This window comes from Hesperophylax consimilis, chromosome 28 (assembly GCF_061612785.1).
Source record: "Hesperophylax consimilis isolate HC1 chromosome 28, BYU_Hcon_1.0, whole genome shotgun sequence".
NCBI lineage: Eukaryota > Metazoa > Arthropoda > Insecta > Trichoptera > Limnephilidae > Hesperophylax > Hesperophylax consimilis.
In genome coordinates this window covers 16184822-16204437 of record NC_142863.1, presented here as the reverse complement: position 1 = coordinate 16204437, position 19616 = coordinate 16184822, and the positions used below count along the sequence as shown (strand labels likewise).

General features: G+C 37.6%; 2 protein-coding genes across 2 annotated transcripts; both read left to right on the top strand.

Annotated features, from left to right (window-relative positions):
• Nucleotides 1-275: 275 nt before the first annotated feature.
• Nucleotides 276-13311, top strand: Cep89 (Centrosomal protein 89kDa). Its single transcript, XM_089648615.1, has 13 exons — nucleotides 276-392; nucleotides 1544-1989; nucleotides 2505-2829; nucleotides 3264-3415; nucleotides 3528-3844; nucleotides 4015-4196; nucleotides 4846-4992; nucleotides 6904-7197; nucleotides 8720-8888; nucleotides 9851-10018; nucleotides 10529-10730; nucleotides 10941-11107; nucleotides 12953-13311. The coding sequence occupies exons 2-13, from the start codon at nucleotides 1567-1569 to the stop codon at nucleotides 13143-13145; spliced, it is 2739 nt and encodes a 912-aa protein (XP_089504741.1). The 5' UTR covers nucleotides 276-392; nucleotides 1544-1566; the 3' UTR covers nucleotides 13146-13311.
• Nucleotides 13312-16129: 2818 nt separating this feature from the next.
• Nucleotides 16130-19506, top strand: LOC149410265 (coiled-coil-helix-coiled-coil-helix domain-containing protein 7). The gene is made up of 3 exons (XM_089649008.1): nucleotides 16130-16288; nucleotides 16520-16618; nucleotides 18572-19506. Exons 1-3 carry the CDS (start codon nucleotides 16259-16261, stop codon nucleotides 18731-18733), a joined length of 291 nt encoding a protein of 96 aa, XP_089505134.1. The 5' UTR covers nucleotides 16130-16258; the 3' UTR covers nucleotides 18734-19506.
• Nucleotides 19507-19616: the final 110 nt, after the last annotated feature.

Sequence of the window (19616 nt, the reverse complement as noted above, 5' to 3'; positions counted from 1 at the left end):
ACCGGTCTCAAAGTTACAATCATTTTATATGTATTATTATTATTATTTTGTACTGTTTGGGGTGGTTAGCAAACTTCTGAAGAAAATGAACTGGTTTCTCCAATTATTTATCATTTTTTATATGTATTCCGAAAAAAATATAATTATTATAATTTATAGCACTCCCATACAGTCAATTTGGCGCTCAATCAAAATACCCAACATTCCCCCAGGCGTTGCTAGGGAGTTCTATTTTTTGCCCTGGCAATGCTGCACCGGCGTTTGTTTGCAGATAGATTTTTGAAATCATGAAATGTCACAACAAACAACAGAAACCAAAATATTCTGAAAATTGTACATAAATACAAATTACCTCGTTCAAATTGAAATATATAATGGAACTTATGAAAATTGTAAGGGCTGATTTATTGCAACATAAAATCGAGTATACGTGTATAATTATAATTGAAAATGTTTGATCAATACTTTTTCGCAGTTTGACCCAGTTCTCAAGTTATTTTTGCTGTGTTTAGTACGTAACATGGCGTGAATAAATATAATTAACGTTATTCTGTGAGAGAAATGATACTGTGGTGAATTGGTTTTCCTAGTAATTTCTTAGTCCTTCGTTGAAATATTATAACTTAAGACATCTTCGTACAGAATAATATTTTGCTCTGTAAGATTTCTCTGAAATTTAGTGGAAAAAAGGTATTTATCTGATATTGTATGCTTTGTTTTGCTCAAAGAGTACAGAGCATAATACTACCATAGTACTCGGACCATAATTATTTATCAGTTTCAGATCTTGGTTGGAATTAATATCAATTATTTTTGAAAATAACCCATTACAATCAAAGATTTTTTGTACTTTTTTTAGCTAATATTAAATTACATTCAAAGGCTCTTTAAAAAAACGACACTTGATTTCAACTTAAATATCTAATGGAGACAACTATTTACGTCAGGGGCTTATGTTAACATGAACAAAATAGGTTTTTAGGGTGTTAGTTTGGGTTATATGTATTTTAATAATTTATGCGTATTTCCTAATCTTCAAACTTAACTTCGAAAAAATGGAACTTTAATGCATATTTTACCATCTCCCACAACATGAATAGTTATTTCTTGTAGTAATTAAGTTGTAACCAAGTGCTATTTATATATTTTTTTGCATATCAAGCGTGCAACGGAATTCGACAAGTTTATCTTTTGCCTTTTCCCGTTGATGTGTTTGTTTTGTGGGAACTTTTCGACCTGATCTTACAAAGTGATTTTAAACCACCTTCCCATGAACACTCTGGCCATAGGTTCATTGTGCTTGATTATGTCCCTTGACAGTAGCCTTGTTCTTTTAATAGGGTTAACAAGGGTTGTAATTTATGTTTGGTAATGTCTCCTGGTTCCATTGAATGGTATTCAACTTCCCCGATACCTGAACTTTTGTCCTGCAGGTAATAGAGAAGCCTCTTTGTGGTCGGCTATCTTCCAAGCCTTGATACACATCCTACCCGGCAGGATTCCAGTCATTTTATTAAATATTGACTATTTTATCTTATTGCAGCAACCGCGCAAAGCTTTGACAAAATGGGAGCCAAATCAACAAACGTTACTTCAAAACAAATGCTGCCACTTTTCCAGGTTATTTCTGATCTAGAAAAGCCTGGAAGCTCCACCACCTCACTTCAAGCTTACAACAATTCCAGCTTCTACTTTGAGAACACATCTATTTTGGGCAGCGATGATATCACAGTCCATAAATATTCACAACCTGATGTAAATTCCCAAGAATTATTTCTTAATCTGGATGGGAGTGTATCGAATGGTGCGATAGCACCCCCGGATCAGAGGAAACACAGGGTTGATGGGATTTATAGCAAGAAAAGCACTGTTAAAAGAAGGTACAAGAGACGACGAAGAAAGATGGATCAGAAATTAGAAGATGGAGATTTTCAATTCAAGGGGAAAAAGGTTTCAGAGAAACATAGGCATCATAGACACAAGGAATCGGTGAATATTTAAAAACAATTACTTAAGTAACTTAATATTTCTTATAGATCATTGGAAGATGTCTTATATCATAGCTTCCAAACTTACATGACTGGTACTGATGAAGTTTTGTTACTTATTTTCTTCCTTTTAGGTATTCCTTGAATTAATTGAAAGTGAAATTTGAAAGACCAATGGATTCTAATTTTAGTTTTTCTCATTCTATCGTTTTAAAAGTTCCCTTTTGGATTGGTTTTTGTCAATTTTTCTTTTCTAAGTGGATATCGACTACGTGACTACGTTGATTGCCACTTCTCAGTTAGTATTCTGGAGTGACAGTTTATGCACTTGACCTTCACTCGAAAATTGCCAGCTTGATTTCAGCATTACTCTGGAGTAACGGCTTACACTTGACTTTCACTCGAAAGTTGGCAGCTTGATTTCTGCATTATTCCGGAGTAACGGTTTATGCACTTGAGTTTCACTTGAAAGTTGCCAGCTTAATTACTGTACCCATCCATGTTCTATATTTTCAGGACACACATTCAAAAACTCATAAACACACTTCCAAAAAGCACAAAGAAGAACAAATAACCGATGCTTCTAGCCAAACTCATAGTTTAAAGGGTAACCAAAGAAGAACAGGTCTTTTCACTGAGATGGGCCTAAGCAACTATAAAGATGAAGGAATTGACATATCCCGACACTTTAAGAACCTGACTAAAGATGAAATCAACTCGGAAACGGATAATTTAACGGTTGTTGACCATTCTGATTGCCCCACCTATGATGTTCCGAAAGACTTGATCACTAGGAATGTGAACAAATTGAGGAGGCGTTTGAACAGGAGTGATAATAACGGTATTGGCATCATTAATTATTGACTTTATGAATCAGGTTATTGACTCTTCTATCGTTAAAGTTCTTGCCATTTAGACTTTTAAAAATTTCAACGGTCCTCTTTCAACGCCGATTCTCGGTCTGTTACAGCTTTTGAACAAATCAAACCCGCGGTCGCATTCGGCCGTTTTTCTTGTGTGACTCGTCAGATGGTAATTATCAAGTCAAGCGCAGTACGTCCGACATAACCGTTATGCTCTTCAAAATTTGTTCAAAAGTTGAAACGAACCCGATTATTGAAATAATCGGGTTTTAATGGAACCGTTCAAATAGGAATAATTCAAAATGTCGCTGATTGTCATTCGTCAAATGCGACGATAGTTCGAAGCAACCCAAACCAACTACTGTGATTGGGGTATAATACAATTTTTAATGAAATAATCCTTCTCTTAAAGGTGATGTGACAATAGAAAACTTTGAAGATTCGGAGGGTAGAACGGTGAGGGTTACCAGAACAAATTCCAAAATGTCAACTAAGAACATTGTGAAGAATTACGAAGATATGTTGGCAACACTTTTGGCGAAATGCGTGCAGAAAGATATGCTGGTAACACAATACAAATGTGTTTATAAAGAAGAGTGTCTGTGTCGAGCGTGTTGTTTGTTGACATTGAACAACAAATCTTAAGTTTTCACAATTTGTCTTTATTCAATCGCAGATACAGCAAAAAGATGGCCACCTTTCAAAGCTCAAATCCAAAATGAAAGACCTCCTGTCTTGCAACGGTCAGTTTGCCGACGAGAATGACTTCCTGAAGCGCCAGCATGAGGACATGAAGCTGTGCCTGGAGCAGCACAAGTCCTGCCTATCCTCGGTGGAGGATCAGCTCCAGAGCCTGAGATCGGAGAAGGAGCAGAGCGGATCTCCGGGGCTGTGCGCTAATTGCAGCGCTAATGAGATCACCGCAATCAAAGTGGGGAGATTAAACACACAGCTGATGGAGGATTTGCTTATGTTGAAGAATGTGGTTTACAGGTATGTAAGACGGACACATTTCAAAACAATATTCCAAAGTGTAAACAAATTTGACAGAGCGTCTGGACATATCAACTATCCAAGGACTTCTCTAAAGGTATAATAGAACGATTCTGTCAGTGACTTTCAAGTGAAATATTTAATAACTATACTCATGATATTATTTTCAGATTGAACGTCCAGCTTCTACGATATCAAGACAAGCTTCGAGGAGCGCCACCTCGGACACCAAACAAAGCCAGCGATACGCCAATTCACGATCGCAGAGATGGAACGGAATCCCCCAAGGACCCTCAAGACCCGGAAATCAAAACTGCAGAGGGCATTTCGATCCCATCATTGCCTACGTTTGGTAACTAACTAACCATCATGCCGTTTCATCGCAGGGGTAGGCAGAGAGGACGAACCGCCAAACAACTCGGTCTTGGCACACACTTCTTGCCTCATTCACATTCATACATCGTCGCATAAACCCTCTTCTATTATTCTGACTGTTTACATGGCCCGACTCGAGTATCTGATTCACTTGCCATGTCTTCCTCGGGCGTCCCCGACTTCCGCTACTTCATTCGTAACCATTCCAATTCGCATCATATATTCTCCTTACACTCCTTTCTTCGCTCATTCGCTCTATACGCCCAAACCATCTAAACGTCCCTTTCTTAATCTTACTCATTATGCTTACATCAGGTAATTTAATTTATTTAAAACGCTAGACAAGTGCCCAACATTTATACATCATCGTCATTGTGCTACGTCTGCTGTTGGAATTTGATTTCCTCCACAAGGCTGCAGTTCCTCGCTATTCACCTCCATTTCTCAGTCCTTCCTGCCCTGCTACAGTTTTCTTCCACACCGACGATCCACCTCTTCCTCGGTCTGCCTCTGAGTCATATCATAATTGTTGGTGTTCTGTCTTCTGGCATTCTTTAGAATGTTGGTCTGTTGCTCTATTAGGTTTTCGAGTTTGGTCGTAATTATAATTTTGGAATTTTTTTCAGTATTAGATTCTGATAAACACACAGATCTGAATCAGAGACTAGAGGCGGCAGAACAGAGACTACAGTTTGCGGAAAATTTGCAAAGGACGTACTCTGTTGAAAATGAGGAGCCAACGGTTTGGGGAGATGTCAACACACACACTTTAGGTTGGTAATACATTATTGTTATACCGCATATTATAATATCATGGGGTGAGGTTTGTCTAGGTCTTTGCAACGGATGCATTTGCCCACCTACTGAGTAGCAGGCCGGAACGGATATGTGAATCCTATAATTTCTATACCCGCTATATCCGATTTTTTGACAAAATGATCTGAGTATGACATCTTGTTCACATTTTTGCGAGCAACAAGAGGAGCCTAAAATTGAGTTTCAAAACCCTCCTTATCATGACCAAAAACCATGTTAAAACTGCGAGTGAGAAACCAAATCCGCTATATCATACAGAAAGTCACTATCAAAACCCGCTATATCGGATTCAACGAATCACAAGCAATTATTTTGCCAAAATACAATATGGCCGCCGCTCTGACGCCACGCTCGTATGTCAAAATGATCTACTCGTGAGTTTCTAAACCCGCCATGTTGCCTCAGTTGACTTTCAAAATCACGAAGTGAGTATCAAAATCCGCTATATCCATTTTATTTATCGAAATTACTTAATTATTGCTAGACATATATAGAAAAATAAATGCTTTTCGAAATTTTATTACTCCAATTCATTATATAAAATTTTTTAATGCATTTACTTATGTACGCTAGAGATGTGACAGTTTTTTGCGGTTTTCTCCAAATCAATGAAAGTTGATATAGCGGGTATAGAAATTACACGACTCATGTGTTGAATTGTCATTTTGATGAGATACCCGGTCACTAGAAAAAGGAAAGGATTGTTTCCAAAATCAAATATTTTGTTACAGTATATAGTTTGATATTTTTTGCAAATGTTTTATAATTTAGTCACTGCAGTAAACAAACACAAGAAAGGCGAAAGACGCTACGTTAATTTTCTGCGCAGGTTCTGGTTATTTCGATGTGCGCTTGCCTGCGGTCACTGTACGAATGGTGTGGTAGTTTATTTAAGACATGCTCGAAACCTCCTGGTGCCAAAAAGAATGTCATGTGGTTTGCCTCCATCTCGTCGAATTGGTACTCAGATTTTGGGTTAGGGCATGTCTATCTTTTCTGATTCCAGTATAGTGAAAAAATCTACAGAACTAAAAGTATGTACAGAATATATGTAGAAAAAATGTGGCTGTAATTGTTTAAATTGCTTGAAATGAGAACCCCAAGACTATTCAAATGTAAAACGTGGTAACTTGAGAATTATTTCAGACCTGGTTGTGTTACACAGAGTCATTAACAACTTAATTGATAGTCCTGCCATCCTTGCCACTATTAAACTACATGTGCCGACTAGGAATACAAGACAAAATATAACATTCTTCTGTAATACATACTCGACCAACTATCAGACACACTCACTAACCAATAGGATGCATGATCTGGGCAACAAGTACGGGGGTGCTATTGATTTATTTATTGACTCCATATATAGAATTAAGTATAATCTACACTAACACTTTGTTGAATCCTACAAATTAGAGTAGCGTTGGTAAATTAGTTTTAATGATTTGTCTTATATGTAGTGTTGGTGTAATTTCTTTTTTACTTTATGTTACTCTTACGTTTTACTAATATTGCTTCATATTTTTTAATATTTTCTCATTATACTTGTAATCACAATTTTACAAGTGTGTATTTTGTACCTTCTTTAAAATGGATTACATCTATTTACTGTCAATATCTCCTGTATAATACATATTCTCCTATGTAAACTGCATCATGTATCACTTCTATGTAAAAGCCTTTTAGGCGTATGTATATATAAATAAATAAATAAACTTTAAAAAATCATCATTGTCCAGGGACATTTTTTTCAAGCATGGTGTTTTTCATTGATTCAATGTCATTTTCTAAGGTGGTTTAATATTGCAACTATGTAGTTATTTTTTAAGGTAGATAATTGCATGGAAATTTATTTTCTATCATTTCAGCGCCTCTACTAAACGCCTACCAAGAATCCATCATTGAAAAGGATCTTTTGATCCGCGACTACGAATCCGAATTCAACCGATTCACGGCAAAGTTAAAACTCGTTGTGGAGGAGAATGACACGATCCACCTGTCCTCCTCTAGGATGGCCGCGGAGCTGGCAGAACACAGGAGCAAGAGCGGGATGGCCATAGCCGAGAGAGACGCGCTGAGAAGGGAGTGTGTGGAACTCAAGGAGAAGGTTGTACAATTGGGGGGCAAGCTGAAAGAAGTTCACGAATTGTACCAACAAAAAGGTAAATTTGTTATATGGGTGAGGGTATGGGTAAGGGTATGGGTAAGGGTATGGGTAAGGGTATGGGTAAGGGTATGGGTAAGGGTATGGATAAGGGTATGGGTAAGGGTATGGGTAAGGGTATGGGTATGGGTATGGGTAAGGGTATTTGTAAGGTTATGGGTAAGGGTATGGTAAGGGTATGGGTAAGGGTATAGGTAAGGGTATGGGTAAGGGTATGGGTAAGGGTATGGGTATGGGTAAGGGTATTTGTAAGGTTATGGGTAAGGGTATGGTAAGGGTATGGGCAAGGGTATGGATAAGGGTATGGGTCAGGGTATGGGTAAGGGTATGGGTAAGGGTATAGGTAAGGGTATGGGTAAGGGTATGGGTAAGGGTATGGGTAAGGGTATGGGTAAGGGTATGGGTAAGGGTATGGGTAAGGGTATGGGTAAGGGTATGGGTAAGGGTATGGGTATGGGTATGGGTATTTGTAAGGTTATGGGTAAGGGTATGGTAAGGGTATGGGTAAGGGTAAGGGTAAGGGTAAGGGTATGGGTATGGGTAAGGGTAAGGGTATGGGAAAGGGTATGGGTAAGGGTATGGGTAAGGGTATGGGTAAGGGTATGGGTAAGGGTAAGGGTATGGGTAAGGGTATTGGTATGGGTAAGGGTATGGGTAAGGGTATGGGTATGGGTATGGGTATGGGTATGGGTATGGGTATGGGTATGGGTATGGGTATGGGTAAGGGTATTTGTAAGGGTATGGGTAAGGGTAAGGGTAAGGGTAAAGATAAGTTAAAGAGGAAGTTAATCAGTACAGATTTATATTTCGATAGAGGCATTGAAAACTTCAGTTTTATTCCAAGATTGATGAAATTTTGCACACTTGACATTAAAAAAAGAGGAAGGTCACTGTCCACATGTTATTTCTAAAAACAACCCCTATCTCCTTTTCCTACCTCACAAAGCAGAATTTGATACTTGATGAAATTTTGCACGCTTGAAATTCAAAATAAGAGGAATATTAATGTCGGCAATGCTGGGGGCTTCAGCTAGTAACATAATAAATTATAAAAAGACAGTGGTGCGGCGAAAGCATTTTACTTAAAAGCGTTTTGTAGCGTTAGCGTTATGGTTTACGACGGGTATAGCAGTTTAGTAAAGTGTTGCAGTTGTTTAAAGTGTTAAATGTTTCGCTCGTAATTCTCAATTGAATTGTGCTCCGCTGATATCATGAATGGTGAAATCTCACCTGGACAGTGTTAAGAGTAACAAACACTCTGGAAAAATTGCAAAAATACCACTTTATGTTCACTTAAATCAAGTATCAGACAAGACTTTTATATTAGGGTCGGAGACCTCCTGGGTTACTTCAGTGGCCCTCGTCCATTGCAGGTCCTAGTCTCTTCTCGCACAGTCTCTGGAGTTACTCTCCTCGCTAGCCTGATGGATAGAACACTCGACTAGTAATCTTACGAATAGAGTTCGATTCACACAAAAAGGTCTTTACTGAAAAGTATATGATTGTTTAATATATTTCAGTGGAAACCATGTCCCGAGATTACAATATGATTCATGAAGAGTACTTCAAATGCAAGACTAGTTTGGCGGCCACGCAGTCGCGGTGTCAGGTGTTTGAGGACCAGCGGAAGGGCCAGCAGACTACTATCCCGGCAAATGTATACAATAACACGGTACAGGAGTGTAAACGGTAATACATATATAGTATTTCTGATGAAAAAATTTCATTCCACTTTAAATTTTATTTATTTAAAATCGTTACCAACCTGTTGAACTCCCCTGAACTTCTTTCGCTAATATGTTTCCGTGTACCTAGTCGATCAGTTCGTTTCAAATTACCCTATCACTGCAACAATACAGGATCTAACGCTGAACTCAATTCCATAATGAATCGCCTACATGTACTTGGTAATAAATATGTTTTGGATGAATCTATAAACATTGCTAATTTTCCTCATACAAACACCACTTAATTAAAACTGTATGTCAGCGCTTCTCTGATTGAATATAACCAAATACAGTTTTAAAGTATTAGTTTATCCGGGATTTATTGTAAATTAATTGTTTATATATTTATATATACACATTGTTGCATTGTATTTATAATAACCATTTCTATTGTTCTCTGTATTTTGTATTTATATTTTTTTTATCTATGTATATTCTGTATTTATAATAACTAAAACAATTGTTATTCTTTTGTAAAAGCCGCTATAATCGGCGTTAATAAATAAATAAATAAATAAATTTGTAAATTTTATTCTCAATCTATATTTGATTTGGTAACCAAACAAAGCAAAACAGTGACAAATCAGAATATAATTAAATATAGTATAATCTCCGTAGTTCAAATCCACTAAAATCTAAACCTTTGGAGCTGGGCTGGTGGGTGGAAAACAAGTCTTTGACCGTGAAAGAAAAGAGTGTAATTTTAAAGAAGTGGAGAGAGTTCTACCAAGTTAGCGACAGAATATGACATTGATAAATAAAATAAAATTTTCGACTTCGTATATAGCATCTACGTTAAAGATTCCAAAAAGTTATCCGAAAAGCTCAATTTTTTATGTTATGTTTGTTTGTTTATCCTTCTTCCTAATTTCTCATGTCCTATTTTTGTGTCACGGAACCAATTGATTGAACTTTGTGTTTAAGGTTATTTGAGGAACTAAAGAGTCGCTACGAAGCGGACAAGGGAAGGTTGACTGCCCGCCTTTCAGTGCTGCAAGAGAACAACGAGCACATGGAGAAGAAGATAATGGAGCTGAGCTGCGAAAAGCACAAGGTGGAGACCAAGGCCAAGAACGGGGATAAACTAGTCAGGTAAGTAAGTTTTTATAAAGCCAAGATTGTTTACGGATAGTTCCCGTGAGCACTCAGGCCATGGACCCATTGTGATATCTCTCATTTTACCTCATAGGATTAACAGTAACCCGATCCCTTTGATAAAGTTCACCAGGGTTGTTGTTGGACATTTGGATGTCTTTACAACAGAGATGATACGAGAGTGAGATTGTATTTGAAAAAATCCTGACATAAGATAAATCTATTTTAATTTTGGGAATGCAACCAGTGTCGATCAAACGTGTGGGAGCTGTTTATGTAGGGTATCTTCAGAGCGCATGTATTTAAACTAGTAAGTCACCCAGCCCTACGAGCTTTACTAGCGTGGCCCATTACAATTGGGAAATTGTTTGCCAGTTGCAAAGGCGTACACGGATGTAATCCGTAATGTTTCACTAAAACATATTATGTCAAAACGTGCTGCATGTTGGGATAGATAACATTGAAAAAGACAGCGTTGTAATGGTTAAGAACTTCCATATTTTACAGAAGATGTCGCAAGGAGGTGGCAACTCTCAGGAGCGAGTTAGCAGCCACTAAGGCGGCCAGAGACTCGGCCATGCGACGCACCGGCCACGCCACCAACCTGTGCCGCCAGCTGGCCACTGAGGTACAGCGGGGGACGCAAGGGGCGCAGGGACCTGTGGGGGCACAGGAGGCCACACCGCAACAGGCCAGGGCCGAGAAACTTGTAAGAATACTCCCATTCATCAATAATAGTTGTTCTTTTGACGTTTTCCTATTTCTGATGATCTCCAGGCTCCACCACTTTGCATCATCCTGCGCTGTGTGTATGGATTCCGGATGCCTGATGTGATATTTGATCACTCCACGCATCGGTCAACTTCTCTTGCTTCTCCTGTTCCTTCTTAAACTCTCCTAATAAAGTTTGATCCCACAGTTGGTGCACAAGGAAGCCATGAAGGAGCTGGATGCCGTGGAGAGCCTGATTAGGGAGCAGGATCGCACGAAGCAGAGGAGCATCAGCAAGATAGCCAGCCTCGAGGACATGCTCAGGGAGAGCAACGCCTCCGTGGTGGCCATGAGACAACACATAAATAGAGAAAGGTTAACAAACAATTTAACAACTTCAAACCTTTACAACACTGGCCTGAACAATGCATTCTATCTCACACAATGTATGTTTTTAGTGACGTAATAACTTCACGGATCACATGTGTGACATCCGCGTACGAGGATGGCTGCCGGTAGACCACATATGCAACAGCCGCTTAGTTAAGAGTAAAGAATCGGCAAATGTGAAAACATTTGAGAGATAAGGGAAATGGGCCATTAGTAGTACGAAACCACATGCACATCGCATGTTGCTATCATCGTTCATCCATACTACTTAGGGAATGCAATCCCGCAAGAAAATGTCAATCCAGGTATTTGCGGGACTGAACAATCTTAGTCCCGATGGATCCAGGTATTTGCGGGATCCAGCAGAGTGGACTTAGATATCTAATCAATCGTATAATAAAGACCTCGATCTACCAACCTTGTTTTTAGGCTTTTAAATTTATACCTATAATAAAACAAGTTCTTTGGGACATTTTAAATGATTTATTAATAGGTATACCTTTAGTTAGACATAGGTAAAGTTTAAGTCATAAATTGGCAAAGAATAAGATAAGACATAAATTTTCATAACATACCCGCCTCGGAACAGACTTTGTCTAGTGAGGTGGGTAAAAGAAATCTATGTACACAAATGAAAATAAAATAAAGGCCCGGATTGCCGGCACTGAAACTGAAATTGAACTGAAACTTAAATTTAAATAATAACGTTCACACGATAAACAATATTCTTGTACAATGAGCATCATAAGTTTAACTAAACATTATTTTCGAAATAGCTTCGTAAAAAAGTTAAAGTATTAATTGTGTCATCTGATAAACGGCTTCTGATATTGGACACAAGGTAGCCAGCGGCTGAAAAAGCTCGTTCAGCTTCCACGCTGGTTGGCACAATAGTCATTAGCGCATTGTAAGTGAATTGAAGGTATGTGCCTTTTAATCCACCGGACTCGAAGTAATTCAGAGTAAGTGAGGGTAAATCTGTAGTTGCTCTCTTTCAGCTTTAAAAGATCTTGAATAACCATCATGTTTAGTGTCTTGCCGTAATTCATAACCATTAATTTGATTGAATTAGACGATGTTGGTAAGTTAAAACCCCCGGCTTTAAAAAGATCTCGCAAATCCGACGAGGTACAGAAAACTCGGAATGGTAAACCATCTTTAGACACCATTCGTGATACCCTCTTTTCGACGGTATTGTTTTCGCTTGAAAAATGGTCAGTGATTTTATGCTTCTTTGCCAAAGTTGATGGTTGAGGTTCACAATGAGCCGATGTGGAAGAAATGGACGGCGATGCAGTTGTAGAAGCTTCTCTGTAATCCCGCCAGTCCAGCGGGATCCCGCAAAATTTTCGACCGAGATTAGTCCCGCAAAATGTCTGCGGGATCTCGGTATTTCGGGATCCCGGTATACCGGGATTGCATTCCCTAGTACTACTATAAATCCTTCTACGCAAAACGGTGCCCCGCCTTTGTTTCTACCTACATAAAGCATAACTTTCATTGCATAACCGCTTTGATAGTCTGTGCAGTTTGTAGCTCAGTGACCTATGAAAAAGAAGAAAAAAATATTGTAATGACGATGATATGATTACCGTACAAAAGTCTCCACTGCCTTTTAGCCAGTGGGACTGTGGCATTCTCAATTCGGGAATGTTGTTAGGCTGAAGGAAGTAAAGAAGAGAAGGAGATGTGAAAGTTGAAGGTTGAGATATGTCTGTATTATTATATGTATTTGTAATCAGATCTGGTCACTATGCCATGGCCACCAGGTCCGTGCGGATTTTGATTCTTGTATCACAAAAAGTATTTAATTATTTCAAATGTTTTTAGGTTACACAAATACGGTGCCTCGACCAGCAACCTAGTCCAAAGCATTCCTGAAGAGGTGGCCAAGGAAAGAATGCTGTCTCGAGACGCCGAGGAAGGCGTAAGAAGTCGAGGTTATCATTCTTCACACATAGTTCCCGCCAAAGGGGGCTTCCTCATTCAACGAGATAGCCGATTAAGAAAATCTGATGATTAACATTAATGTACACTGAACAGACAATCTAAAGAAGTTTTGTCACCAATTTAAATTACAATTGAAGAACATGTAACATTGTTATTAAATTGCCAATCGGCGCCATTTTATTTTCAGCTTTGTATCAAATGGTGATTTGCTGACAACATAGACATAATAAACCCATAGATCTGCCCATAAGGGAAAAAGGAACAAACCAAGTTGCGGGGCAGGCTTCAGGTGGCGTTACTTCTCCCGTGGCGTCTCCCTTATATGATTCTCACAGTATATGTATAGGCAACTCATTTTCAACTCAGACAATGTGCATTGTACTATCACTATGTTGTCTTCAAAAAAAATAACTACTTATGAATGAATAAGTAGCCCTTTTTACAAATTGCTGGCTGCGTAAAAACCTTACCTGCAAATCCCAAAATCGGGTAAACAAAAGTTCGGCTTGTTACTTTAGAGAACTTTACTTTTTTGCGCCAAAGTCTGGTTATATCAATGTGTGCTCTTAGGTGGTCAAAGTATGACTGATCTCGTATCAAGGCATTCTTGAACCCTCCTGGCGCCAAAAAGATTGTCACTTGTCTCTTGTGATGTCAGTGAGCAGAAACGAACCTAGAATAGGCGTTTAATGGAGACCTTTCAAATGTCAGAAAAACAAAATGCACAATGGGTTGTTTGGCTGTTTTATGACAATGTTATACAGGGTTTTCCAATAAGAGGTGTTATTTTGAATAGCCCGCTATTTCGGTAGATGTTACTTTTGAAGCTGTCATTTTTTGACATTTGACAAGTAGAAACTACGCCATTAATAAAAATGGAACGATACACGCTTCAACAACGCATTGAAATTATTAAAATTCACTTGAGTGAATCAAATGCAAATCATCTTGAGTGATGAGGCCCATTTCCACCTCGGTGGCTTCGTCAACAAGCAAAATTGTCGCATCTGGGGCTCGGAAAACCCAAGAGTTATTGTTGAAAAGCCTCTCTATCCTAAACGTGTGACTGTTTGGTGCGGTTTATGGTCCGGCGGAGTCATTGGACCTTACTTTTTCGAAAATGAGACTGGAGCAACAGTTACGGTGAATGGATTGCGCTATCGAGAGATGATTAATGATTTTTTATGGTCGGAATTGGATGGTATTGATCTGGACAACGTTTACTTTCAACAAGACGGCGCTACGTGTCACACAAGCAACGAAACCATTGATCTTTTACGATTGAATATCAAAATAACACCTCTTATTGGAAAACCCTGTATTAGAATTTCTGTGAAATTCCCCCAAACTTATTATAGCAGCTTTCGATTGTAGGTGGTGGTTTGTCACCAGGGCATTATGGGTTGCGGGTATGGGTACCACCGCCCCGGCAACCTTTTATTGGATAACAGACACCTCTGCCATAGGTTATTCGAGGGCACTCACCACTTTTTCAAACTGTTTTAAGGACCAGATGGGTTCTTCTGTCAACATTCTACTTTTTTTTAAACTAAAGCTATTATTAAATGATTCTAAAAGCTATCGACTGTCCATACACGGCACAACATGTCGTAATATATATGCACACATACCAAAAATATCTGCCATAGGTCTCCCCAAGTAGAAGGATTGCAAGAGACTGGACTCTCTCGAAACATTGCCTTGCACTGCCGTGGGAAGGATGGATACTTCTATCACTCCTGGACACACTGACCCCCAGATTCCTACCCACCCCTCATACCTATTTCCTTCCCAAAACTACCTCTCTCCTTTCACAACAGCATCCCTAAAGATGACAGGCCATGAGGGGAATTATTTTCCCCGAGGCCTCCTGTGCGAAGCTAATGTAAAAAAAGAAAGGGCGACACTATATGTTACTCTGGAATAAGGCTAAGATGAATATACAATGTATAAACATATTATTTAATTTAAATTATAATATGTAAAGTAATCTGTACATAAAATAAAATTTGAGCTACTACTAACGATGTTTTCTAGTCACAAAAAAAAAATATCCTTAAGCGGACACAAATAGCTGCGCATGAAGACCACAGCCATGATTGACACGAAAGCTATGTGGCTTGATCCAGCGACATTGCTAGCTGAGCTACCAAAGCTAAATAAAAAAACGCACTCGGCCGGTGAATCTGCTGCAACCGTTGGCGTGTGCCTCTGACATCACATACCCACGCAGCCGTGGGTAGTGTGCGCGCAGCCCGCTTTGTGTTGATAAGTATAGCAGCTCATAATGAACGAAGCTAAACGTGTAAAACGTAGTTGTGCAGAGCTATCTGTGGCCCTCTTTAAATCTAAAGTATATTGTCATTTCGCATAGCGGACCAAAAACCAATGTAATTTATTAAAAACTATAATTTTATGATTGCAGATTTATTGATGGATAAAAAATAAAAAAATCTATTTTATTTTTACTTGTTTGAACTAATTTACTACTTTCCAAACTTCCTTTCTCATATCCTTCCCCTCCCCACTCCCATATTTCCACTGTTTTCAGGCACTGTTGTCGGTGTTAACATATTAAAAAAAGATATGTATTAAACGCCAGCTAAGGATACATTTAAAAAATCTGTTCTCTGAATATAAATAACTAGCTGTTCTGGGGAAACTACATATGATAGATTATGTACTATTTTGTATAAATATATAAACATATTATCTGGTAAGCTGATAAAATTTACAAAAAAAAAAGATATGAGGAATCAGGATAAGATGGCGCACAGCTCAAATTTTCGTCCGACACATTAGTTAACATTTAAAAATTATAAATAAATAAAGATGTACATTTTTATCTGTAAAAGCCCTATGGGCGTTTAAATAAATATATAATTTAAGATTTTTAAAAGTGTATTCTGCTAGCTATGATCTCATCAAATTATTAAAAAAAAAACCTACTAATAATAATTTATTTGCTCGAGTGTCCAAAAGTTACACTACTAGCCCTGTTTTTTTAATTGACTAACATTTCACTTATCAACGTTAAACTTTTTGACAGAACAGAGAACAACAAATCTCTACTGTCAACAGTGTCAACCTAAAAATATCATTGAAATCGAAAAATAAAGATTTATTAGCGGTTAACTTATTTACAGAACAAAATATTCGTATTAAAATTTCTTTGAACCGTTTCCGATGGCATTTGCGAGCAATCCGTGCCAAAAGGTTTGTATTTTTCTGTTTTGATTATGTAAACCAAATGCAATAAATAAATAAAATATAGCTATCATTCATTCTAGTTCCTTTATAATTTTATCGTATTCGTATTGCTTCCATTAGAAAACATAATAAAACACATTTACAGTTATCAATCAATAATGTATGTATCTTGTTGTCTTTTAAAACTTTCTGTTTTGTTTTTATATTCGTGTTATTATGATACTATTTTTATCTTAGGAGCACGAGCAGTCCATGGCATGCCTAGACCAGAATAATTACGACAAAGAAAAATGTCAAATGCACTTTGATAATTATAAAATATGCAAGAGATTTTGGGTGAGTCTGTGAAATGTTTTTAATTTTAATGTTTAGTAATAATAATAATGTTTGTTTATTTCAGCTGTACAGAGGGGTGAGTGCAATTCTCTGTCTGCCATGTAAAGTCATACTTCTAAATAAATTGCATGGTATGAAATTGAATATAAAATAAATTGATCAACATATTTAGCACTTGTATTTCGGTAGCTTGAGGGAATTTCTCTACTACTAACTAGATTTAGTACATAAAATGAGCTACTTATCATAATAATTAGGTTGTTACCTGTGAAAAATCACAGGACGTAACTTGGCTTCCACTTTTAAAAATGACCTGCAATAGTACGCCATATAAAATAATATTATATTATAACCTACCTACTTACTTACTTGTCTAGTTTTGAAAAGATTCTTTTTTTAATTTTATAATTCAAGGCAATTCACTAGTAATTCTAATTTTGAAAAGTTCACGCTTATAGCTGGAAATAAGGAACTGCATTAAAAAATATTATGGCTTAAAAATATATATTAACAAATGCTGATTCTGAATTATATGTTTTATTATACGTAGAATTTATAAATCGTCATTTAAATGCAAATAAAATACCATTCCATTAAAACACATCGTTTGGTTGGCGGACTGAACCTGCAGTTTCACCACAACCAGTCTACATGACTGATATATCTATGGCCTAGATCAGGGGTTCCCAACCTTTTTGTACTCTAGAGCACATTCTAAAATATCGGTAAGGTGACGGGCACCACCTATTTTTAATCGACAAACTCGGGGCAGCAATCGCAATCAAAATGACAACAACGCTGTCCCAAGTGGGGAATACTATTTGCACATCACTCCTTGTACACGCCGAAAACCCGAAGTGAGCCGATGATCGCCGAAACGATCGGGACGGTACGAGCATGTGACTACTGTCAGTTTGGCTGTCGGGGCCATGCTTATTGCTTTCACTGACAGACAGAGCTGGCAGAGTCATGTGCCATGTGTTTTGGCGCCTTCGGCGTTCATCGGCTCAGTTCGTGGTGTTCATTCACTTCGGGTTTTCTGCGTGTACAAGGAGTGATGTGCAAATAGAACTCTCCGTTCCAGGCTATCGTGAAGAGTGCAGTCTGGCTCGCCGCTAGACAGGTTGCGACTACTTTCAGCAAAGGAACCACTCATACATACAATATCGCAAACATATGAACGTATTTAATGAACCTAGGCACTCAAAAAAATTAAAACTCTAACAAATAAATAAAAATAGTTCACATTTTTAATTAATGCTTATGAAAAAATTATTTCACTGTCGAATAGTGGTGGGCACGTACGAATCACCATGGCGCCCGCGGGCACTGGGTTGGGAACCCCTGGCCTAGATAGTCTACAATATCCACATCAGGGTTGCCAATTTGTGAAGAATTACCCAAATTGGGGGGAATTTATTAGATTTTCAAGAGAACCTTTTTGTAGGGAAAATATGGGGATTCAGTGCAGTTCTTGATCATCCTACCATGTTGAAAAATAATAATTGTGAGAATGCTCTGTATTTTGTTTTCATTCACAGCAAACTTTCAAAAAAATTCCATTAAGCCTCAACGAAAGAGAAAATCCAGAAATGACAATAAAAAAAACAACGCTAATTTCAATAGAATTCTGTTTCATTTTGGAGGTAAAGGAACTTGTGGGGATTTTAAAAATCTCTTCATCTCTTGTGGGTATTTTAAAATGTATGCATTGGCAACTTCACATTTGAACCGATGAAGATAAACACCGGTAAATTGTCTATCAGGTGCGGTCATGGATGCATTTTTGCACTTTGATTCAATACAATAACATTAGTGATGAGATGATAACATTTTAGTGTTCTTCAATGTTAAAAGGAATACAGGTATTTAAGTTCATTATAGATTAAAAAAATGAACTGGAGTTCCTCATTATGTTGAATATTATAATAATCGAAATGATATTATTTTTAGGGTGACCTGACTTCATACAGACGAAGGCATGGAATCTCTCCAAACTTACCAGACGAAGCCGAGAGAGAGAAAATAAAGGCAGAACACATTGCCGCAGTTGCCGCAGCCGTGGAAGCTCACCACAAAAAACATGAAAATAAAAAACATCCATCCAATGCATAGATAACAAAAACAAAGGGAGATATGGCATAGGAGCATACCAACTGTCACCCAGCTGCAACCAAACTGTATGAACTATCAAAGTTGCTCAATGAAAATTACGCATTTGGTGTTAAGGCGATGCACTACGTAGTAATGTAAAATCATGTGTTTTTGGTTTGAAAATTTGGTCGCCTAGAAATGTTTCAGATGCTTTAATTAAATACTGCGAGTAGAATACATTTTGACCTTTGAAATAATCGAGTATTTTTTAGATAAGTCTTTTTATAAGCCCAGAAAAAAATAATGCATAAGGCCTATGAAAACTGCTTTAAAGTTCAAAATCGCCTACTTACGAACCCATTTTCGGTTATGATTTTATTGTATAATGTAGCAAATTAAGTTATTTATAAAATGATCGGAAAAAAATAATTATTTATGCCTGAACATCCCCAAAATAAAATAAAAGTCACTTTTTGGCCATGTTTTTTTTTGCATGAATCAAAACAGGCGGATGGTGTTAAGCGGGAATTTAAACATTATCGCCATCTACGTAAGGGTTGTTATTGATAGCGGCTCGATTTAAAATATTACACGACGTAGTGCATCGCCTTAAATAAGGGCAGTTGTGCGCTCGGTTCATATTGATAATGCTTCATGGTGCATCTCCCTTGTTTTTATTTTCTATGATTTCAATAAAAGGAAATTCATAATGTAGTATGCAATAAAATGAGAATATGTATATATTTTAATTACGAAACACATATAAATAAAGCACACTGTTAATTTGTTTTAATTTTTAATGTTTTTTTTTTATTTCATTCGAGGGTATACAGTTTATTACAACATACATCAAACTTATGCGAGAAGCCGTATTCTTCTGTGGGAAACAATTGATTATGAAAGT

Coding starts and splice junctions, on each gene's coding strand:
- LOC149410265 (XM_089649008.1), top strand. CDS start 16,259: ATGGCATTTGCGAGCAATCCGTGCCAAAAG. Junction 16,289..16,519: donor CGAGCAATCCGTGCCAAAAG/GTTTGTATTTTT, acceptor TTTTTATCTTAG/GAGCACGAGCAGTCCATGGC. Junction 16,619..18,571: donor AAATATGCAAGAGATTTTGG/GTGAGTCTGTGA, acceptor TATTATTTTTAG/GGTGACCTGACTTCATACAG.
- Cep89 (XM_089648615.1), top strand. CDS start 1,567: ATGGGAGCCAAATCAACAAACGTTACTTCAAAACAAATGCTGCCACTT. Junction 2,830..3,263: donor GAACAGGAGTGATAATAACG/GTATTGGCATCA, acceptor CTTCTCTTAAAG/GTGATGTGACAATAGAAAAC. Junction 4,993..6,903: donor TGTCAACACACACACTTTAG/GTTGGTAATACA, acceptor CTATCATTTCAG/CGCCTCTACTAAACGCCTAC.